General features: G+C 42.9%; 1 protein-coding gene across 4 annotated transcripts in view; it reads left to right on the forward strand.

Annotated features, from left to right (window-relative positions):
• The window catches only part of RBPJ (recombination signal binding protein for immunoglobulin kappa J region), a 76,381-nt gene extending 51,582 nt beyond the window's left edge, over positions 1-24,799 (forward strand). For all 4 annotated transcript variants that reach the window (XM_006027498.3, XM_025208721.1, XM_025208720.1 and 1 more), the window contains 6 exons: positions 1,563-1,700; positions 1,869-1,981; positions 10,834-10,974; positions 20,883-21,038; positions 22,835-22,938; positions 23,127-24,799. In XM_006027498.3, coding sequence (XP_006027560.1) covers positions 1,563-1,700; positions 1,869-1,981; positions 10,834-10,974; positions 20,883-21,038; positions 22,835-22,938; positions 23,127-23,442 — 968 coding nt within the window. In that variant the 3' untranslated portion in view covers positions 23,443-24,799. The remainder of the gene's footprint in view (positions 1-1,562; positions 1,701-1,868; positions 1,982-10,833; positions 10,975-20,882; positions 21,039-22,834; positions 22,939-23,126) is intronic.
• The last annotated feature ends 6 nt before the right edge of the window (positions 24,800-24,805 follow it).

A 24,805-nucleotide genomic window follows, 5' to 3' on the forward strand; every position in this document is an offset into this window, starting at 1 on the left:
CCATGACTTCTTTGTTGTTTGAGGCATACAATCCAAAGTAAAAATGATTCATTCGATATTTTCCAGATTTACTGCAGTATATTTCAGAACTTTTATACCATGATATTTTATTATTTTCCCTTCAAGTTATGTGGTTATGCTGTAACTTGGTTAAATGTGATTATCATTAACAATTTAAGCTCAATTCCTTCAGTAGACTATAGGTGTATAAGTACCTACATAGTCCAGAATGTCCTTGTTTCAAAGTTCTAAGGCTGTTGGACACAGCAAGGAGTTTAAGCTCTCCTGCGCTTTAGGATGTTGATAGGTAATCTCTCCATCTCTGTACTGCTTCTAAATATTGCTATTAACCTCTCAAAAACTTTGCTCACATTTGATGTCAATCTTCTTTTAATGCATTTTGTATGATTACCTTCAAGATGTTCACTCTCAATTAGAGTTCAGAATGAATTGTTCACATATCTCTTGTATTAGGCCCTCCTGAGGTCATTTAACTTACTCTCAGAGGTACTTTTAAGTTTCCTTTTCACTTTCCCTTTAAGTTTTTCCTTTGTACCATTGATGCACCTGGAGTTGTGGCCTCTCTTACTCTTGATCCATCGGATTAACCTTTTAATGCCAAGATTCCAATATTATAAACTAATCTTTTCCAACCCAGGCACTCCTTTTGGAGTTTACAGATTAGTGTATTGGGGTGTTAGGCTCACAAAAGGGGCTTAGTGTGGAAAGCCGAGGACTCGTTTCCCACCCATATTGCAAGTGTCTTACTGGCTTGATGGTTAAAATAGCAGATGTCTTTCAGAATATTTCTCAACTCCTCTCTTTCTTCTAATTTTAGTGCTAAAGTTTATTAGTAGGGAGCTTCCAGTCCCATCTACCAGTTCAAATGTCTCTCCTCAGCTTTTGTGGGACTGTTTTAGTCTTCTGCATATCAGTTAGCCCCAAAATCATTTATTCTTCCGCTGAATAGGGAATGAGGAAAAGTAATTGAGCTACTAAAAAGGGAAATAGGAGAAGGGAAAGCTGGATGGGAGGAGATAAGTGCAAAAATATAGAGGAGCAAAAAAGAATAGGAAAAAGAAAGAAATCACAGGAAAAGAAGGACAAGAGGAAAAATGAACTGTAAAGGAGACGTGAAGGAAAAGGAGAGAGCAGGAACTCTGTAAAATCCTGATGTAGTAGGGCCTGTGAATGGTGGGATGTGTCCATCATTCCCAGTGAAGCAGGGATGCAGTAAAAAATAGTAAGAAACCGCTGTCCTAATTATTTCTCAACACATCAGTCACTCATTACATAAACTAAGGGTGCACTTTGTGTGCATGCACATCTTCCCACACAAGCAAACTACTGAGAACTATAATATCTCTAGAAAACAGAAATTGCAAATGAGTCATTATGTCTTTCGTAGTACTTTTCCAGAGGATCATAAAGGTTTAATTTAGAAAATAATTAATTACGGATTATTGAGGGAGTTGGTCTGAATCCAGTATATTAATTTTCTCCTTATTTCATTATGTTAAACTATTTATACTATCAAATAAATCTGTATTCTTTTCTTGCAGTATGTATTGCATCAGGGACAAAAGTGGCACTATTTAATAGACTTCGATCCCAAACAGTTAGCACAAGATACTTGCACGTAGAAGGAGGTAATTTCCATGCCAGTTCACAACAGTGGGGAGCATTTTACATTCATCTCTGTAAGTAAAAATAAAACACTGCGCATCTAATCCAAACTTCATGTTGTATTCCCTTTTAATAACTTTTCAAAGTAAAAATTCAGTGTTAGTTATTTGGTATTTATAGTGACATTTTGTCCTTGCCATAAAATGATCAAGGAGTTAAAATGCTTTGTCTGCTTCACGCAGTGGATGATGATGAATCGGAGGGAGAAGAATTCACGGTGCGTGATGGCTACATTCATTATGGACAGACTGTCAAACTTGTGTGCTCAGTTACTGGCATGGCACTCCCAAGACTGGTACAGTTAAATTTCTCTGATGCAGTAGTTAAATTGTGATTTCATTGTTGTTTTGAGATGCTTCTGTTGTTTTAGATGGATGCAAACTACATAAAAAGTACACATGCAAGATTTCACTAGTACAGAATTTTTTACAAGAACTGCCAAATAATTGTTTTCATTGTTTATAATTCTTGTGTGTTTGTCTTTTTATATTACCTTTTACTTTTTTTGAAAAACGTATTTGTCTTTAGTAAAATATTATTTTATATCTACATTTTATTTCTGTTTCTTGGGGAATTCTGTAAAGAGTAAGGTGTAAACTAAATTTAAGGGCACTGCAGAAAAAATCAGTCAAAATATGACTCTTTGAACTCCCCCAAAGAATAAATCTAGTTTAGGGATGGCAATGATAGCCCCATTAGAATAAAGCACTTAAGCATATGATTAACTTTTAAGCAGGAGAGTCATGTAATTGAAGTCAGAAGAATTATAATCATGTTTAAAAGTAAGCCTAAGTGTTTTTCTTTTTTCTAAGATTGAAGAGCACTGTGTATACTTATATACACTATTAGAGATGTGCAAAATATCACTATACTGTGCAAAGTAATTTTGGATGACTGCTGGTCCTGTATTTCTTAAACATAACAGTATATATTTCTACTAAAAACTGCCAATTACAGTTACTTAAGGTTTTAGAACTTAAAAGCTACTTGTTTTGTTCATCCAAACAAAAGGCTAGAGTTATGCATTTTAACAAACTAATTACAGATTTTAGTTTTATTTTTCTATATGCTCTCAACTAGGCAGTCTCATGCTATTAGTGCTCGACTTATAAACTTTTCCATTACTTATGTTTTGTGTACCCTGAAACAGAATAACAGAATCATAGAAAAAATAGTGCTAAAAGAGTCGTCATCATATGAGGTAACCTAGTCCAATCCCTTGCTTGAGGATCCCTGTCTAAACCTTTCTATACCACATGTTTTCTAACATGCTTTTTCAAGGATGGGAATTCTATAGCAGCTTGTTCCAATGCTTAACCACCCTCACAGTTGCAAAGTTCTGACTAATAGTCAACTTAAATTTTCCTTGATGCAGTTTAAGACCATTGCTCCTTGTCGTGCCCCTTTTGGCCACAGAGAGTAATCAGTTGCTATCCTCTTTATAACCACCCTTCAGGTATTTGAAGACAGCTATCAAATTCCCCTTCTGTTTTCTCCTTTCCAGACTAGAAATTGGAAGAGCTTGGGTTAGAATCATAGAAAATTAGGGTTGGAAGGAACCTCAGGAGATCTAGTTCAACCCTCTGCTTAAAGCAGGCTCATCCCTAAGTAGATCATCCCAGCCAAGGCTTTTTCAAGCTGGGTCTTAAAAACCTCCAAGGATGGAGATTCCACAACCTCTCTGGGTAACCTATTCCAAGGATTTACTACCCTCCTAGTGAGAAAAAATCTTCCTAATATATAATCTAAACTTCCCTTGCTGCAACTTGAAACCATTTCTCTTTGTTCTATCATCTGTTGCCACTGAGAACAGTCTAGCTCCATCCTCTTTTGAACCCCCCTTCAGGTAGTTGAAGGCTGCTATCAAATCCTCCACTCAAGTCTTCTCTTCTGCAAACTAAATAGGCCCAGTTCCCTCAGCCTCTTCTCAAAAGTCATGTGCCTCAGCCCCCTACCCATTTTGTTGCTCTCTGCTGGACTGTCTCCAATTTGTCCACATCCTTTCTGTAGTTGGGGGGGCAAAACTGAACACAGTATTCCAGATGTGGCCTCCTCATCAGCATTGAATAGAGGGGAATAATCACTTCCCTTGACATGCTGGCAGTACACCTACTAATGCAGCCCAGTGTGCCATTAGCCTTCTTGACAATGAGGGCACACTGCTGGCTCGTATTCAGCTTATTGCTCACTGTAACCCCCAGATCCTTTTCTGCACAGCTGCTACCCGTTCAGTCAGCCCCCAGCCTGTACTGGAGATTCTTCTGTCCTAAGTACAGGACTTTGCACTTGTCCTTGTTGAACCTCATGACATTTCTTTTTGGTCCAGTCCTTTAATTTGTCATGGTCTGTCTGAATTCTAGCCCTACCCTCCAGAGTATCTACTACTCCCCCCCAGCTTGGTGTCATCTGCAAACTTGCTGAGAGTACACGCAGTATTCTAGGTAAGGCCTCGCTAGTTAGAATCATAGACTCCACAGGGCTGGAAGGAACCCCAAAGGATCATCAGGTCCAGCCCCCTGCATAAGCAGGAAAGACATCTGGGGTCAGGTGACCCCACCCAGGTGACCATCCAGTCTTCTGTTGAAGACCTCCTAGGGTAGGTGATTGCACCACCTCTGAGGGGAGCTTGTTCCATAGTCTGGACAACCTAGTTGTGAGGAAGTTTTTCCTAATGTTCAGCCTGAAACTATCTTCCAGGAGTTTGTAGCCCGTTGTTTCTAGTTTTCCCCCAGGGCGCTGTGGTGAACAGTTTACCGAGCCCCTGATGTATGTAGCTCATAACAGAGTGAAAAAATCACTTCTCTTGACTAATGTCAAGGGTCAGGTGACAATCTTGTTAAGACAACCTATTGTGCAAGAGCACACCACTGGCTTGTATTTAGCTTTTATTCACTATGACCCCCTAAATCAGCGGTAGCCAAACCATGGCTTGCAAGCTGCATGTAGCTTGCTGGCACAGTACTTGTGGCTCTTGCCCTGCTTCTTGAAGCCCCGCCCACTGCTTCCAGGACTGCCAGCTCAGGCACCAGGCTGCCAGAGCAGGGGCTGCAGCCTCACCACTTATTCCAGGGCTTGGCTCCGGGTCGCTCAGCAACCCCCCTCCACATCACTAAGCGCACCCCCCCCACCCACCCACCCCCCACTGTTCTGCGGCTCTTGAACTTCAGTGGAAGATCGGATGTGGCCCCCAGGGTGAGTAACTCTGGCCACCCCTGCCCTAAATCCTCTTCTGCAGTACTGTAGTGTAGCCAATCATTTTACACTCTGTATTTTTGCAGGCCATTCTTCAGTCTTGGATACAGGACTTAGACCTTGTTTGTTATTGAATTTCATTTGATTAATTTCAGACCGTTTTTCCAGTTTATCAAAGTAATTCTGAGTCCTAATTCTGTCCTTCATATTTTCTAACAGTGGACTCATTCACAAAATCATTATTAAAGATATTAAACGATTCCAGACCCAGGATTGAAGCCTCACTCAATACCTCCTTTCAAATAAACATTGAACCATTGATTTCTGCACTTTTGATCATGATGATCCAACCAGTTATATATTCACTTTACAATACTTCCATCTAGACTGTATTTCCGTAGCTTACTTACAGAATGTCATGAGAAGCAGTGCCAAAAGCCTTGCTAAAGTCCAGGTGCATCGTATCCACTGCTCTCCTCCTACCTTCGCCCCCCCATCCTAAGAGCCAGTCACTTTGTCATAGAAGAAAATCAAACATGATTTGCTCTTAATGAATTCATGTTGACTGTTCCTGATTAGCTTGTTATCCTCTAGGTCAGGGGTGTCCAACCAAAATGAAGTGGTAGGCCATAAGTGGTTAAATCATAGTGATGGTGTAAACTTGAGAGTAGGCAAAATATGGCCTGCGGACCGGATCCAGCCCACAAAGTGACTTGTCCTGCCCACAGCAGGTCCTTTGTGACCCAAGCACCATCTGGCCCATGGTGCATCCCACCACTCCTGGGCACACAGCAGGGCTCGGGCAACTGCACTCCAGTTCTCAGCAACCCAGGTGGTGGTAGCGGTGGCTCCATGCTGTTGTCATCGCTGGTCCCAGCCCCATGGAGACTGGCGGGGATCTGTACACTCAGCCCTAGCCATCCCTGGCCTACGCTGCTCACACTCTGGACTTACCCCAGCCAGAATGAACCAGCCAGGACCCGCGCACACAGTCCTCACCTCAGTCTACCCTGCTCCTGCTTCGGACCTGCAGCAGCACTGGTGGCCAGACAGAAATTGCTGGGTGCAGAGCAAAATGCCTGCCTCCTCTTCATCATTGCTGGGCCCTTCTTGTTGCGGCTGTCTGGAGCCCATGCCTGGGCTACTCTGCAGCTCTTTATCATCACCACTACTGGTGCCCCCTCCAGGGCGCCCAGCAGTGGTAGTGGAGAGGAGCTGCAGGGCAGCCCAGGAATGGGCTCTGGGCTACTGCAGCAACAAGTGCCTGGCAATGCTAAGGAAGAAGGTAGCTGCTTTTCCCCCATGCCCAGCAGTAGCTTCTGCCTGGCAGCTGCTGCTCATCATGGGTGTGTGGGTCCAGAGCGGGTGTGGGGTTGGGGCTGTGTGTGCAGGTCCTGGCTGGTCTGGAGCTGGTCCATGGTGGGCTGGGGCTGTGCATTCAGCTGCTGCTGAGTGCTGATGACAATGGCAGAGAGGAGCCCCAGGGCACGTGGGCTGTTGAGTGGGGGGTGCTCACCAGCCTGCAGCAGCTCCGAAGAACCTACTATGTGGCCTGTGGGCCCAAATAATTGCCCACCCCAGTGTTAACTCCTTTTTTGGCAGCACTGATGCAGCAGTTTAAGTAGCAGTGGTGAGAAGGTGGTGTTGAAGGTGTTAATACTGCCACCATCATGATTTAAACACTCTTGGACTACATTATGGCCCACAGACTGCCAGTTGGATAATTATGCTCTAGGCAATTAGGATCCCTTGTTGACATGTTCCATAATCTTTCCAGGTATTGAGGTCAGACTGACCTGGATCCTTCCACCTTTCCTTTTTTTTTTTCTTTAAGGTATGCACTGCATTTGCCTTCTTTTTAACCATCGAGGACATCGCCCAACCTCCATGAGTTCTCAAAGAGAATAGACTGTGTCTCTGGACAGTTACCTCTGTTGCATTCCATTCAGCCTTGCTGACTTGAAAACATCCAGCTCCTTTAAGTAATCTCTAACGTGTTTTCTGTAGTACAGGCTGATTTTTATCTTTCCCATTCTTGCTGCATGCTGTGCTTGTCATCTGATAGCTGACCTTATTCCTGAAGACTGAAGTAAAAAAAGGCATTGAGTATATCATGTTTCTTTACATCATCCATTATGAGACTACTGTCTTCAGTCAGTTAAGGATCTACAGTTCCTTTGGTCTTTTTCCTTAATTTTAGCATATTTGTAGTTTTGTTTTGTTTTTTGCGCCTTGGCTTTCCTGATTCTCTCTGCATGCCTGTGTGATATGTCTTATGCTCATTCTTAGTAACATAGCCAAGCTTCCACTTTTTGTAAGATTCCTTTTTGCGTTTCAACTCATTGAAATTCACACTTAAGCCTGGCTGGTTTGTACTTCTTTGTCTTTCTTTGCATCAGGATAGGCTAGTTTTGGACGCTCAGTATAGCCTCCTTAAGGTACAGCCAGCTGTCTTGAACTTTTTACCTTTAGACTTGCTTCCCATAGGATCATGTCCACTGGTTCCTCAAATTTAAGTCTGCTTTTCTGAATTGCAGTGTCTGTTTACTTCCTTACCTCAGGATCTTGAACTCTGTCCTTTTTGGTCCCTGTCATCCAAGTTGCTTTCTAACCCCAACATTATCAACCAGTTACCCCGTTTGTGAGCAGCATTTGACGAGCTTCTCCCTCAAGTTGATTTCTCCATCATCTGTATCAAAAAGTTACGTCCAACACATTCCAAAGACTTCCTCGGCTGCCTGGGCACTGCTGTTACCCTCCCAAAAGCTGTCGTGGTAATTAAAGTCCTCCATTAGCACCAGGTTCTGCAGTTTTGACACTTTCATTAGCTGTTTGAAAACTGCCTTGTCTTCCTCTTGGGGTGGTGGTCTACAGCAGATCCCCACCATAAGATCACCCTTATTCTTATCCACTTTTACTTTGGCCAAGAGACCTTCAACGTGCTTACCTCCCTCTTTGTACCACGCCTCAGAACAAGTATATGCGAAAGACATACGGAAAGAGCAACACCACCTCCTTTTTCACCCTGCTTGTCTTTCCTGACAGTAGTATAATTATACAAACTATTTACTGAGTTTGGCTATCCCAATTACATTACGTGTATGCAGTTATACTAGGACTTCCAATTCTTCCTACTTATTCCCCATACTTCTTGTGTTAGTACAAGGCTGTTCAACTGGCAGCTTGTGGGCCACAGGCAGCCCATGAGGATTTAGTTTGCAGCTCCCAGGCTCCCAGCCAGCTGTCCTTCCCACCTCTATTTCTCTAATTGCAGCAGTAGCTAGGATCTCTGGCCTCCCCCTTTTTCCAGCTCTGCTGCTTGTCCCTGACCCAGGAGTGGGGCAGTGTAGCATGGCACAGCCTATGGTACTGGGGAGATCCAGTAGGGGTGAGTGGGCTCATGCAGCATGTGCCCTGGGCGGGGAGGGGGGCTCACACTGGTATGGCCTGTGTGGTGTGCAACCCCTGGCTGCTTAAAAGTTGGCCATCCCTGCTTTTGTATATAATGAACAGTATAAGACACAGCAGTATAATCTGTATAGACTTTATAGTGGGGTGGGCAAAATGCGGCCCACCAAACCATTCTCCCCGGCCTGGCCGCTCCCCCCCCCGCCCCCCCCAATTAAGGAAATGAATATTTATCTGCCCATGGCTGCCTGTCATGCAGCCCTCAATGGCTTGCCAAAACTCAGTAAGCGGCCCTTCGCCCGAAATAATTGCCTGCCCCTGCTTTATAGCATATACATGTGCAATCATGATCCATTTATCCATCATGAAGTCCCCCATAGACTTTACTTATTCCTAGCAGGCTGTGGAAGAGGTTTGGGTGCTGAGGTGTTGACTGTATAAAATTCTGAAACATTAATTTAGGGATCCTCCTGTCATGGAATTTCTTACACCAATATATGATTATCTTGCAACAAATGGTAACGAGCCAAATGGTAAAAGAATTCGTCCCTAGGTAAAAATGGCAAACCTGCCTCAAAAATCAGATCCATGACAAAGTGCTGTTTAAACATGTCCTGCTATTTAAAGAGCAACTTACCTGTCATGCTGGGATGAATTTTAACATATGACCAGTAAAGGGGAGTATAGGGAGGGGCGGCGAGTCCACAAGAGGCTTCAAAGGGGAGAGAGGAGGATAACAGCTACCTCCCCGACAGCCTGCCCAGGAGTGAGCTGTCAGGACTGCCAGACCAGTGATCTGGCTCACTTGCGACAGGTGCAGCTAGCTAGGATTCCCAAGCTGCTAGGACCTGACTGGGGAGTGATGCAGGATCCTGAGCTTACAAGCACACATGGTCCTTTAAAAGCTGAGAGCGCTCCTTATGAGGCTGCTGGTGTGTTTCTACCCCATCCAATCCTGCTGCTTCTTCTTACAAAACCCCCTTACTGGTGTCTTCGTGTAGGTGGTGGAGGCAGGGGCTGCTGAAGGTGGAGCCCCAGATCCTGATTTGCCTCTGCTGCCACTGGAGGCTTACAGGGAGCCCTGTCAACCCTGTTACCTGGCAGTAAGTGTGAGGGGGCTGCTTACAGCCTGTTAAAGCACTGGGACCTTTAAAGGACTCTTGGGGAGCCTGAAACCCTGGGAGCTAGGCTTGCAAGCTGGTCAGTGAGCCTGTCCAGCTCAGTGATAGGCTCCACTAGGGGTGGCAGCAACTATGGAGCAGCTTCCTATTGCCCCCTGGTTGGAGAGCACGACTTTGAGTTCACCAGGGGGTTCTGTCCATAGTGCCTTTTATTTATTTAGTGCCACAAAGTTTGGACCACTGGAGAAATAATGTTTGGAGGCAGCCTTAATTTGTCATCCAGGAGATCTCCCAGACCCACTATGCTAAGAATATTTCCTATGGCAAAACTTATAGGATAGATGGAGTTGGTCTGTTGAGGGCAAAACGTTCTTTATTTCATTGCCTGTAGTATAAAATGATACTTAAACCTGCTTTGTTGAACTATAGCAATATAAAAAAAATATACAGACTTATTGTCTACAGGTCTGATCCAGCACATATGGAAGTTAGTGGGAAGATTTCCTCTCACTTCAGCATGTTTTGTGTTAATTTGACATCAAAATAATTACATTTTATTGGGATGCTAGCTGAAGGAGGTACAATCATTTGAAGTTTGAGAGATCTGAAATGAAAGTAGTCAAATACAATTTAAGATTAATCAAAGTGCACCTGTTACCCTTGGTTACCAGGAGCATTCAGCACATTAGTTTTGGGACAAAAACATTTTTGGGACAGAAATTCTGAAAGAAAATGTGGGCTTGGAAAATTACGTGGCTAATAACTATAAGAAATCTTAGAGGACATAGCTTTCTGATTGGCAGCTTAGAAATCTTTAAGTACTCTAGCTGCTGCTTTTGAGTATGTTGCAGAAAGTGAAATACTAAACCTTTTTCCTAGAACTTGATTTAAAATTGCAAGCTTCAGATTTCCAGTCTGTAGGGGGGGGACTTTGTTTTTCTGTTATAATTCTTAAATATCAATTACTCTGTCTTTCTAAAATTGAAAACTACCTTTTTTTATGTTGAAGTTTCAGATTGAGGAAACAGCCATCTGTTCTTGTACAGTTATGTCTTAAACAATATTCATTACAAGTACCTGTCAAAAGATTTGCTATTATAGTTGCTGCTTTTACAAAACTATAATTAAGAAAGTGTCAGTGCCTTTAAATTCCTATTTTTCAAGATTTAAATTGACTGATCAGCTTGTTTTGCTACAATTTGCTATACATGTTTTCAATCCTAGAGGCATTTCCTTTTATGGTGTGTTAATACTCGGCCTACCATGCAAACAAAAAGGAATGTTGCTAGTTTCCCCTCTCTGTCCTAGCAAAGCATGGAGAAATACATGTGTATGCAGCACATATTCAGATAGGACTCTGTCTGACAGAAAATACTTATTGCATTGATGTTAAGGGTATTTGTATGTGCATTTTTTTCACCAATAGATAATTCGAAAAGTGGATAAACAGACAGCGTTATTGGATGCAGATGATCCAGTATCACAGCTCCATAAATGTGCGTTCTACCTTAAAGATACTGAGAGAATGTACTTGTGCCTTTCCCAGGAGAGAATAATCCAGTTTCAAGTGAGTTTGTTTAAACATACTGTACTAAAAAATAAACATAATCAAGTCAACATTTCCAAAATATTTGGAGACCACAGCACTGGATTCTCTTTGGTATTTTTGCTTTTAAAGGCTAAGTATTAAGCTTCGATCTTCCTAGCCCAAATTGATTATATGTTTTCTCTTCTCTCACCTGTCTTCTATATCAGCATATATTAGGGGTTGGCAAGCTACAGCATGTGGGCCAGATGCAGCCCAAGGAGCCTCTGGATCCATCCCTTGGAGCAGGGGCGTTGCCCACATTACACCATGGCCAGGCATTTGGCCCAAGTTGCTCTGCAGCTGGACTGCAGGGAACAGTGGCAGGAGTGGCTGGGCCCTAATGCTGGCCCACCTTTGACTTGAGCTGGGTCATTGTGGCCCAGTACTAGAAAACATTGCCACCCCCTGTTGTATACATTTAAGTTATAGTTCCTTCAAACCTGCAAATGGAGAGACCATGCTGACATTTGAGATGCCAGACTTTCTCATATAAAGGGTATAGCCATCTCATAGTCTTCAGTTATACTTCTCTCCAGCAGATGAAAAGTATAATTCTTAGCAGGCTGTTGCAACAGGAGCTAAGAAAAGCAGGCACTGGAGGTCTAAGGGAGCCTCCACAATTTGTGCACTGTGGGCCCCCTTCATACGTTAATTTAGTTGTGAGATGGGACCTGAAGAATTCTATCCCAGATCCCATCGCATATCTGCCAGTCCACAGGGAGCCTGGGATTGGGAACGTGTTCTCTGATCCTGCACTCCGGGATGTTTAAAGGGCACTTGTACAACATGGCATTAGTGAGCTGGTCCCTGATGATAGATGGCCCACATGCCTTTTAAACTTGCTAGAACCCAGTGACTCCCAATTCTGAGACCTGGCTTCCTGTTGCCAAGCTGCCTAGGCACTAGGAAATATAAAGGGGAGCTTGTGTGCAGCCTGACACCAACGAACCGGTTTCTGCTGTGGAGCTTCCCACCTGGGGGCAACCAAGCACCATGGAGCAGCTCCCAAGCTCATACTCTTTGTGCATCCTTTAAACTAGCTTATTCAAATTAAAGGCGTGATACAAATCGGCCACAAAGATGTTTCACATTAAATTAATAATATCATTGGTTAGTTAGCCATTTTTATCAAATTGCTTGAACATGTAGTGTATTACAATTTTTGCATGACTAACACGTTAATTACATGATGAATGTAACATCGGGGGGGCGTTGTATGTGGCTGCTCTGACAGCAGATGGAAAACTGACAAACGGGGTGCATCTACATGTTCATTAATGCACCTTTGCTACTGCACATTAAGTTTAGTACCTCTAATATGAGGCACTACATAAAGGTGCATTAGCCCGCCCTAAAGCACAATAGCAAAGGCAGACAGTATTACTGCTTAATCTGCAGTAGACTAATTATGCGTGCATTAGCACAGTTTTTGCTGTGACATGCTAATGTGCAGTACAATAGGCTACTGTGCATTATAGCGTCTTGTGTAGACTTCATAGATTGTAGAGTTGGAAGGGACCACAGTGGATCATCATGTCCGACCCCCTGCCCCTGGCAGGAAAGAGGACCAAGGTCAGATGACCCCAGCCAGGTGACTATCTAGCCTCCTCTTGAAGACCTCCAAGCTAGGTGATAGCACCACCTCGCTTGGAAGCCCATTCCAGATCCTGGCCACCCTTACTGTGAAAAATTTCTTCCTAATATCTAACCTAAATCCACTCTCAACTAGTTTACACCTGTTTTTCCTAGTCACTCCCTGGGGTGCCTTAGTAAACATCGCTTCCCCTATTCCCCGTTGACCTCCCCTAATAACTTTATAGGTAGCCACAAGATCTCCCCTCAGCCATCTCTTGTGAAAGCTGAATAGATTCAGCTCTCTCAACCTCCCCCCCTGTAGGGTCTACCACGAAGGCCCTCTATCATGTGAGTGGCCCTCCTCTGGACCCTCTCCAGATTCCCCGCATCCCTCCTGAAGTGTGGTGCCCAAAACTGGACACAGTACTCCAATTGTGGCCTGACCAGTGCCGCATAGAGGGGGAGCATCACCTCCTTTGTTCTATTAGTCATGCACCTGTTAATGCATGACAAGGTGCAACTGGCCTTGTTGATGGCCTCGTTACACTGCTGGCTCATGTTCTTCTTGGAGTCAATTATGACTCCAAGATCCCTCTGCCTCTGAGCTGCTGATCAGAACACTCCCTAACCTATAGGTGTGCTGGGGGTTCCTCCTTCTCAGGTGGAGTACCTTACACTTACCTTTATTAAATTGCATCCTATTTTTCTCTGCCCTTTGATCCAACCTGTCCAGGTCAGCCTGAATCTGCTGCCTGCCCTCTGCTGTACTAACTTTGTCCCATAACTTGGTATCATCAGCGAACTTGGAGAGGGTGCTCTCCACACCCTCATCCAAATCGCTAAAGAAGATATTGAATAATGTCTCTAGTGGGTTATGGAATAGAGAAAATCCCACACAATTTACTGATTCGTTTTGATGCACTGGCTGGGGGAGTAGTTAGCTGATTGCACGATTTCACAACGATTACACACTTAATTTATACAACACAATTTTATTTTAAAACTCTTTGCTACGTATATAACACTGCTTAGCTTTAAGAAACACCACAAACATTAAAAACACAATAATTACATATATCAGAAACAATGCTCCAAATGCACTTCCTTCCCAAACAATGCTATAAGAATTAGTGTTACAAAAACAACTACAATTACAACTAAAAGTTAAATTTGAATCAATACTGTTATTTTTCATAATATACTTACAATCCTAGAATTCCGAGAAGCCAAATACCAAAATATGGTTTCATTCCTCAGTAGTACGATTTAATGGGTTGGCCTCAGTAGTACGGTTCAATAAGCTGGCCTCAGCAATACGATTCAATGAGCTGGGCTCACCAGTGATAGGACTACGTCCCCTTCCTTCAGTCCCTTTCGGGCGCTCCACAGCTTCAGCGTGAACTAAGAGATTCAATATGGTTTCATTCCTCAGTAGTACGATTTAATGGGTTGGCCTCAGTAGTACGGTTCAATAGGCTGGCCTCAGCAATGCGATTCAATGAGCTGGGCTCACCAGTGATAGGACTACGTCCCCTTCCTTCAGTCCCTTTCGGGCGCTCCGCGGCTTCAGCGTGAACTAAGAGATTCGTGTTCACGGAGAGGCTTGATTAGGTGATCAATCTAATCCGACCTTACACTTGTGATTCTTCCTTCGTTGTTCTGCAAGTGAAGTCACCTCCAAATTGGGACAGTAAGTTACAGGTTTTTATTGAGTGAGCTGCCGTCATTGGGCTCCTCCTACTCAATTTATCATACCTCCCAAATTTGGGCTCGGATCTTACTCAACAGAAATTACCTTTGTTGAGCATTTTAAATTATTCTTGGGGAGACTTCCATATCACTGTAAATACTCTTTTCTTAGCAATTTGGTTAAAAGGCCTTAGGCTTTGATGTCTCGGAATTTAGGACATTTGCTTTCTTTGTAAAAAACTTCTAAAGATACAATTTAAATTAAGACTTTAAGTGAAGTCAGGACATTTCGCACGTAGCTCCGAAACAATGAGCTAGATAAGGAGATAAATCCTATCTTCTTCCTGAAACTGGCTAATGGGCAATCTTTACAAACATTCAAACTATTTCATTCAATATGACAAATAATATCGGTCCAAGGACTGAAACTTGTGGGACCCCACTACCCACCTTCCTCCAGGCCGAGAAGGAACCATCCAACACTACTCTCTGGGTGCGGTCCCTAAGCCAATTGTCCACCCACCTGACCGTGTAGGCATCCACTCCTCAGTCTGCTAGCTTCCCAATGAGGATAGGGTGCGAAACTGTCAAAGGCCTTCCTAAAGTCCAGGAAGATGACATCAGCTTTGGCTCCCACATCCAGGCAGTGTGTGACCTGGTCATAGAAGGCTACAAGGTTTGTCAGGCAGGATCTACCTGTGACAGATCTATTCTGGTTTCCCCTCAGCATTGTTTCCCTTGCTGGGCGTGCACAAATGTGTTCTTTGATTATTTTCTCTAGCATTTTCCCAGGAATAGAGGTAAGGCTGACTGGTCTAAAGTTACCCGGCTCATCCCTTCTCCCTTTCTTGAAAATGGGCACCACATTGGCCCTTCTCCAGTCCTCAGGGACCTGGCCGGAGCACCGCGCATGCTCGAACAGCTCTGCCAGCGGCTCAGCTATGATACTGGCCAATTCTTTCAGCAGGCTTGCCCAGTTTGATCCTTCGCTAGGGACCAGAAAGCAATAAAACAGTTTTCTAGGGCAGCAGCACCTTGATAATTCCTTTTGCAGAGCGGTGGGGGGGGGGAGTGTTTTGCGTGCAGTACATCAGCCCTCCAGAAAATGCTTCTTGGAACTTCTCGAGCTTTTTCTGCAATAATCAGTAAGCCCAGTGAAATCAAAGCCCTTAGTTTTTCTCAGGGAGAAGAGTAAGGCTCTCAGCTGCATTTCCTACCCTGCTGTGATGAAACTCAGCTCAGTGTTTGTATATATGGGCCCATTCTCGCTCTTGCTTCACAGGTGACAAGAAGTCACTGCAGCTATCACAAGAAATCGGGCTTCGCTTTCATCCATTCCTTCTTACACTTTCAGGTTGGACCCTATGCTGCTTAGTTGAGAAACCGTAGCCCACATTTTTTAGCCTCTAGAGTCTAGAGCAGTGGTAGGTAATGTTTTTGACCAGAGCGCTGAAAAAACTGCTATGTCTACGTTGTAAGGTGCTGGAGTGCCAGCACACCAGAAAAACAAAACCAGGGCTGGGAGTACATGGCAGGCTACACTGCAAATTAATATAGTTAATAATCATAAACATTGCTTTTTCTTACAGTAAATACCAGGTTTTCTAAAAATTCTAAACCTGGTGACAATGAATAAAAATTCATACACTACCTTTGTTGTTATGTATTCTTTTTTTGTTAAGCATGTTTTAATGACAGAGAGAGGGGAAAAAAGGAAGAGAAAGAAAGGAGAGAGAAAGAGGAGAGAATAGAAACAAGAGGAGAAAGAGAGGAAGGAAGAGAAAAAAGACGAAAAGATGAGAAAATGAGAAGAGAGAAAAGAGAAGGAAAAAAGAGAAGAAAGAAGAGAGAGAAAAATATAGGAACTTACCAAATTCACAGCAGAAGTGGGCTGTGAGGCAGCATCTTTAAATTGGCAGGTTCCCCCGCACGCTTCCTGCCACTGATTGGTGGAGGTGCTGTGCTTGCGGCTTGTTCCCGATTAGCAGGCAGGCAAAAATTGCAGTTTTAGACTTGGCACCATTTTTGTCTCCCCATTGCTGATTGGCTGAAGGGTCTCGGCAGCCCCTCTGCTTGCTGCTGACCAGCAGAGAGGCAAAAATGGCGTCATGCTTAAAACCACGGTTTTCACTTCCCTGATGATGATGATTCATCAGTGAACCACCTGCAGTTGCTAGGGGGTGGGAGAGGGTTATTACATGATTTTATCCTAGTTTGGCAAGCAGCCCCAGGGTAGCAGTGCAGAGGCAGGGGAAGCCGTGGGCCTGGGCTCTGTGGTGCACAGTGCAAGTCAGAGGGTGGAAGGGGCTGGGAGAGCAGGAGCTGGCATGCACATAGTTCTGCCTGCCTCATTGCTTCTGGAGTGCCTGAGCTGCAATGCTGCACCCCCCCAGCAGGCAGGCTGTCAGCCACCCCAGCACTTCTGGCATGGAAATCTAGCAGAGTTAATGCCAGGGGGGAGGGATTGCTAGTGTGGCCAAGGGACTCCAGAAAGGAAGGCAATCCCCTATTCCTCCTCTCCCTCTCTCCCCCACTGCCCTGCAACTCCCAGGGAGCACAACCTGCCCATGAAGTGCAGGCTCCCACCCTCAGAAGGCTCCAGGTCTCCCCTGCCTGCCCACACACAGGCTCCCCCACTCCTCCCAGTCCCCCTAGCCCAGTGCCTGGGTTCCCCCCTCTTTGGGGCCAGCCCACCCTGCCTACAGTCCACAGGATCTGTATCTTGTCCTCAATTTATCAGGGAAGCGAAAACCTCAGTTTTAAACATGGCACTGTTTTTGCCTCTCTGGTCAGCAGCAGGCCTCAGCCCGTCAGCAGCAGGGAGACGGAAAAGGTGCCAAGTTTAAAACTGCACTTTTCTCCTCCCTGCCAATCGGGAGCAAGCTTGAAGTGCAGCCCTTCCACCAATCGGCAGGGGGGTGGCGCAAGGGAACCTACAAGATTAAAGGTCCTCCTGCGCAGCCCACTTCTGCTGTGAATTTGGTAGGTCCCTAGAGAAAGTAAAAGAGGGGGAAAGGGAAAAAGGAGGAAGATGAGGGCAGGCTGCCAGAGTGTGGCTGATCTCCCCACCCAGCAATGCAGGCACGTGGGCAAGCAGTACGGGCATCGGGTGCTGCTGCTGGTTTCCCTTCCTTGCCCCCCCTGCTTGTATCCCCCAGCCAGTGCCATGGCAGGCACCAGCGGTAGGATGAAGAATACACGGGCAGGGATGCAGGCAGGATGCAGTTCTCTGTTCTCCTGACCCTGCTCCAATGTCTGTGGCGATGTTGAGTGCTTCACAAACTTAGCCATGGACACGGGGCCAGGGTCAGCAGAATGCAGTCCGTGTCCCTGCCTGTGATCTCTTCACACTGTGGCTGAAACCCGTGGCTGCTCCGGAGAGCCCAGAGCAGCAACTTAAATGTTTAATTTTTAATTTTTATTTTTATCCTCAGCACGCTTCATGGCATACCAGGGGAAATGTCTCTGTGTGCCAGGGGTTGCATATCCCTGGTCTAGAGTTTAAGATCAAGGAGTAGGCTACTCCTTCCACCTTCTTATCACAGAGCTGGAATTGTTGATCACCTGCCACTGAATTTTATCAGGACGACATCAGTGCAGCTAAGACCAGTATATCACCGATCAGCATACAGGACCACACCTGAGAAGAATGACAGTGGGAAATTTAAGATAGCTAGAGCAGCAGGAACGGAAAACCAGCAGCTTTCAAGGATCCTCATGATAAAAAAAAAAAAAAAAAGACAGTCTCCAAAAATATTTGATCTCTGGCCTGTCATTATTTGCTCCAGTTTTTTAAATGAACAGCTCCCAGACCTTGACAAGAGGGATGCAAAAGGGTAGTAGGAATACAAAAGGAAAAGGTGAGAAATCTGAATGATCATTCGCCTATTTCTGGGCTTCCTATTCATTTGTGAATCCAGGTATGGCATAAACTGTTCAACCAGTAAAACAGATTGTTGGCAGACAAGGATAGCAGATTCTTCCTTTAAAGTTAAGGCCAGCTGCTCAGTCCCTCAAAGTCAGGTTTCTTTTCAAGAAGATGTTGGAGACTATCAGTCAGTAGTTGCTTCACAGTAGTGAGATGCACCAAGAGAATCCCAGATGGGCTCCAGGATTTCAGTCTAACAGAAGTAAATCCAGCATAACAGAGCTTTCACCCAGATAAAAGGAGTCTCACCCACTACAAAAAGAAAACTGGTTTCAACCAGATTATCTCCTTTTGCTCAAGGAAGTGTTTTAATACATTAAACAGACAGACAGTTCAAGGATTGGGCACAAAATCCCAGTGCCTGGGGAAAATTAAGGACCACTCTGGGACCAATGTTTTTTTATTCCTGGAGGCAGCAGATAAACTACAAATTATAGTAAGTCTCCTGGATCTTGACTGACTTGACCCAGGTGCTCTCATATTATCTAATTTTTATGGTCTTGAGAAATACTTTGTCTTCTAGTTTCAAATTCTGTTTCTAATAAAAGTGGTTCTATAGTGCTGCAGACAATGGGGGCCTCATTTTTTGAATAATAAGGCAAAAGTAGAGTTTCAGGAAGTTTCATGCCTTCCTAGCAAGCAGCTATGTATGATTTTTCACTTGGCTAATGTCATGCTGAGGAGTTTGACTGACTTCAGGTTGAAGACCTCAACTGTTTTCTCATCTGACTTAGTAAATCAACTCTTTATTAATGCATTTCGTCCAAAAATCTTTCAGAGAGGGGGATGCTGTATTTTCTGGCTATTGGTAGGGCGCTGTAACCTAGGTTAGTGCAATAGAATTCAAGCAGATTTTCATTCTGCACCAAGGTTTTAAAGGTTACATGCATCCAAATCCTCACTGATGTGATAGAGAATAGAAAAAAGAAGGAAGCATCAGAATATTTTTAAAGCTCTGGGCTGCCCACACTCACACACCACAGAGCAAATAAATGTCTGCCACTAAATAGCAGCACAAATTCTTACCACCTTTGTTACAACTACAGATTTTAGGCAATTTGTGGTACAAGGTATGCATGGGCACCTGTTTGCTTGGCCTTTGTGCTGCTGTAACTTTTTTTTTTATGGTAGCACAAAGGCAACAAAGGGCAATGTCTATTTTTACTATAAGATTGGTATTCTTAATTTACTAAAACCATTTGTAACGTATTGAATAGTGTCAGTTTAATTTTTTGTTTAGTACTGCTAAACCAAGTATTCAGTAGAATACTGAGAGAGTTAGACTTTTTATAGGTGAAAACATGACACAGTGTCTTAGTTTTCTATCCCCATCTGCTGGTTGAGAAGAAATATAAGCCAGGCATTTTACTGGAATTGGAGAGGTCAGGAAAAGTAAAATAACCGGTAAGTAGTTTCTTCCTTTTTGTCGCACATTTTGATGTCTGACAGTTAAACTGTGCAGTATAATGCAGGCCTCTGTTTCCCATTAAGTTAACAAAATATTAATACAGAGCTACTTTGGTATGTGGACAGAACTTTTTCTAGCACTATTTCAAGTACTATTTCTGATGCAGTAATTCCCCCCCCCCCCCCCCCCCCCCCCCCCGGCCGCATTTACGTATCATGACCATATCACAATAGAAATGTTCAGTATTTTCCCCACACCTCCCTTTCCCACTCCTGTTTACTCCTTTAAAAAAAGGGTTGGGTGGTTGGAACACTCTTAGATCTTTTTATATTTATCTGGGTTTGAGCTCATATTCTGGTTATGATCATTTCTCTTGCTTCCTATTTTATTTATTTTGCACATTGTTGGGCTCCTTATGGCTGTTTTAGCACAAGGGAATGTATTGCAATCCATTCCACGTCGTATAAGGGTTTTCATTACCTTCTATTATGGGGAGACCATGATATCATTTTTAAATGAAAGCCACTGGCTGTGGAGAAATATTACATCTGTGCTACTGTAATTAGCATTACCCCAGTGTTGAAAAAGAAAGTAAAAGACAGGTGACACAGATATTTATACCAGATTAATTTCCCTCCCGGTTTGGTAGAATATTATCGCTGAAAGAATCAGGGGTAAAACTGGCAGAATTAACAATATTGGCTTATGCTCATGTACTTTTACCCCAAGGAGCTGCTTTCTTAAAGCCACCTGGCTATACCTACTTCCTGCCACCTAGTGATGAAGTACTGTAGTAGCACCTATTATCTTGGAACAGCTACATAACTATCAGTTCATAATATCTGAATATGAATACACACACATTTGGGGCCATTTCAAACGGGAAGCAGCCGTTATGTTCCAGTTGTGTGGACAAGTAGGAAACAATGCAAATGTTGCAAAACTGTTCTAAGTAGCCCTGGATACATCTGTGTTCAAGTTAGGGTGATTTCACTACATTTGTAGCCTTTCCTACATGTCTACTCATAAGAATTGGAATGTAACAGCTGCTACCCTTTTGAAACCTTCCCTATTGGAAATGGCTTTTAGTGTATATGTGTTCTTACCCTCAGCATAATTTACATTTAAATTACAGTGAAGCATGTGACCATCTGTGCATGGCCATTGTCAACTGTCTATACCAATACAAATGACTATACTAGCTTATACCAATACAAATGACTGTTTTATAACATTGACTTGAATGCTGAACCAGTTATACAGACCAAACTTCTCTTTCTTACTAAGGCCACTCCATGCCCAAAGGAACCAAATAAAGAGATGATTAATGATGGAGCTTCTTGGACAATCATTAGTACAGATAAAGCAGAATATACATTTTATGAGGGGATGGGACCGGTACATGCTCCAGTAACACCTGTGCCTGTTGTAGAAAGTCTTCAAGTAAGTCAAATATGTATTTTTTTTTGTTTTGTTTTCTTTTTAATAAACATTGTACCTCTTTATAGTACTTCTCATCTGGGAATGTTTGAAAACTTCAACTATTACTTAAACTTAACAGGACTTTTACGAGTTATTGTAGGTAAGTTTTATAGATAGGAGAATTGAGGCAAAGAGAAGCAAATTTAAATCAAGATAAAACTTGAGTCTGAAGTAAAAGCAAAGAGCTCTGACTCTCAGTGGGCACATCTACACATGCATATTAATGTGTATGAATAAACTCCAGAGCTTATTCCTTCCAGGCACATGTCTTTTACGTGTGCCCGGGACTGCAGAACGTTGAGCTGAGTCGGAGCAACCCCGGCTGACATGGGACCCAGGGGGTCAGCCTGCCAGCCCAGGCCTGCTGCTCCGAGCTCAAATTGCTACAGAGGGGCTGGCTGGGGCATGAGGGTGCTTCAGTGCAAGGCTAGCCAGCAGGCAGCCCTGTATTGAAGCACCCTTGTGGCCAGCCAGCCAGGGCAGTGTGTGTACGTGTGCTGCTGCAGAGTAAATTTAGTTTACTCCAACCTAATAGGGGCACATGTGTAGATGCATGATGCTTACCGTGCAGCTGATTAGTCAACTGCACAGTAAACATCTTGTTGATGTGCCCAGTGACTTTTTCTCTACTCAGTGGACAAAGATCTTTCATCTAAGGCTCTTTCAACCTCTTAGGCAGAACTAGTCCTACACCAAAAAGAATCTGCATCCACAAGAAACTATTCCCCAAATAAAGCAAATGATCCCAACAATAGAGGCTTCTGTCATGCTACACATGCATGGCAGGAGGTGTGATTGGGGAATTAGGGATCAGGTCTCAGTTGTGACAGTGATCATGATCCCAGGCTTCCCCTGCACCAATAGTTAGCAAGCTAGTCAGCTGATCTGCGCTCTCAGCCTCAAGGGCACGTTGGGCGCTCAGGCTCCAGGGCATTCTTGAGGCTGGGACCAGCAGTCAGCTGATCAGAGCTCCCAGCCTCTAGAGAGCCTTGATCAGCTGATGCTTGGCCTGGTGTTCAATTGAAGGCACAATGGGAACCAGCCACAAAGTTAGCACACATTTTATATAATAATTTTGTGGCCAATTCCTTGTTTTATTGCACCTTTTAATTGGATTAACATGTGGCCAGGTTACTGCTAAGATGTACTTAATCACATCTTAAGTGGAATGTCTGCCAGGAGCCCAAAGTTTTTTTTTTTACTTTGTATGTTTGTTAAGGATGGTTGGGTTTCTTCAAATTATACTCTTATGATAAATCCTCCAGGACTTTTACTTTTTTTTATTATTATTATTATTATTATTATTATTATTTAGAAATGTATTTTGGCTCCCTTATCAATAACAAAAACCATTTACAAATGAACAGCATATTTCCTTATTACCCAAATCCTTCGTTCCCTGTCTGAAAGAGCACTCAGAAGACTGGCTACCCAAAAGGAGGTGAAATCCTTAGTCCTGAAGTTCTTTGGACTTCTGTTTTGAGGGATGGTCAATTGGTAAAGAGAGAACAGGGTCTTTACTTCCAGAAGCTTCGCTGCTAGCTGCTTATATTTTATAACATAATTGATCGTCCATCAAGAGTAACCAGTCACTTCAGGATATCAAGCTTTTGGGGCTGCTTTTCAAATGATTGCTTTTTAAATTAGTCATGTTTTAATGTTTTTTGTCTAATTGCTAAAAACAGCAGTGTTCATTGTACTTGTACTTATTGTAAAGGGAATTGATTTTGTTACATCTGTTTGTTTTATCTCTCCAGTTGAATGGTGGTGGGGATGTAGCAATGCTGGAACTTACAGGACAGAATTTCACTCCAAATTTACGTGTGTGGTTTGGGGATGTGGAAGCTGAAACCATGTACAGGTACAGTATTATTTTCTGTTGCCTCATGACAATGGGTGTTGAAGTTTGAAGAGTGTATATCTCTCTTTTCCTTCCTTTTTCTTTTATTTATTTATTTTTCAACTTGATTATCTCCTTATCTGCTGTATTGCGAGGATTTTTAGTAATAGATTGTTTGACATATAACTTTCTGTCCTTTCCTTTGTCAGATGTGCAGAGAGCATGCTGTGTGTCGTTCCAGATATTTCTGCATTCCGAGAGGGTTGGAGGTGGGTCCGTCAGCCAGTCCAAGTTCCAGTAACTTTAGTCCGTAATGATGGCATAATCTACTCTACCAGCCTTACCTTTACATATACACCAGAGCCAGGGCCACGACCACATTGCAGTGCTGCTGGAGCAATTCTCAGAGCCAACTCAAGCCTCATGGCTTCCAGTGAAACAAATACAAACAGCGAGGGAAGTTACACAAATGCCAGCACAAATCCAACCAACGTCACATCATCTACGGCAACAGTAGTTTCCTAACTACTGTTGTTTGTTTGGACTTTAATTGACTCTCACGTGCTACAGGCAAGAAAATGGAACAATTTTTGTGGTTTCATGGGAAAACAGCTTTCCATTCTAAGTGATATTATTTGAACTATGTTACCTGCAAGTGCTGATCTTAAAAAAATAAGAAGCCACAATAAAAAAAATACATCTGAAATGTAAGAACTTTATTGAAAATCTATTTTTCAGCTGTTTTTTTAATGGGCAAGAAATAGAAGTGTGGCTGGGGTACAAGTTAAGCTAATTAGAAAACATGAACACAACATAGTTTTTACGGACCAAGGAACTTGTATAAGCTTTAGTATAAAAGGTACATTTTCACCATACCTTTTTTGTATCACAACATATAGTACACTTTTGTTACCAAATAGTTTCTATTTTTTTTCCTCTGAGCTTTTGCTCTGAAGTATATTCAGGTTCCAAGCCTGACCATGCTTGTATAATCTAATTACCATACTCTTCCAGTTTAAAAAAAATATATATATTTTTGGTCTGTGGCTGGAACTGTTCCTTTTTTTAAACTGAAGTCTTGTGACTTTTTATGAACTGAAATTGTTTTTATTTCAGCAAGTAGAACCTTGTAAAGGCCAGCATATTTTTTTTAAGATTATATGAAGTCTGTGCAAAAGCTTTAAAAAAATGCCTCTGCCTTGCCTGCAATACATGCAATGTATGTTAACTTTAGTGCTCTGTTTTCAGTCATTGTTAATAGTTATTTCCATGTTTTCCTTTTTTAAAAATATGTATTTATAGTGATAATTCATGAGGTTCTAACATTACATGAGTTCAAAAAATGTGGCATCTCAAACGGTCATATAGATGATTGTTTGTGTCATAAGCATACATTGGTGTTTTGAAGGGTTTATTTCTGGGTTCTTCCTCCTTCCCACCTCAAAGTCAAAAAGCATCATAAGTGTTTCACTATCTGTTCAGGTTTTTTCTAATCTTGTACATAAGTTGTATTAAGTGTAAGTTAAATGTTTATTTTCTAAGTGGGATGTTCCCAGTTGCTTCATTTGGCAGCATGTCTTCTGTCTTGTTGGCATGTATCTAAATATCATGAGAAGTATTTGCTACAAATGGGATTGGTAGGTAATGCCCTTCATCCTTACACAATCAGAATTGCAAAAAAAAGCGGGGGGGTTCTTTGATACTATTCAGTGAATTAAGCCAGATATTAGTGTAATCCTTGTACTGAGAACATGCTTTCATTGTGAAGTGATCATACCATAATAGCTAGAAGTAAAATTTATTACTTAGAAAAAGGCAATTAGAAGATTAGAAAAGCACTGTAAAGATGTCAACTCCTCCCATCTGTATTTCTGTGGGGTTTTCTCTT

Source organism: Alligator sinensis, unplaced genomic scaffold (genome assembly GCF_000455745.1).
Source record: "Alligator sinensis unplaced genomic scaffold, ASM45574v1 scaffold183_1, whole genome shotgun sequence".
Lineage (NCBI taxonomy): Eukaryota > Metazoa > Chordata > Crocodylia > Alligatoridae > Alligator > Alligator sinensis.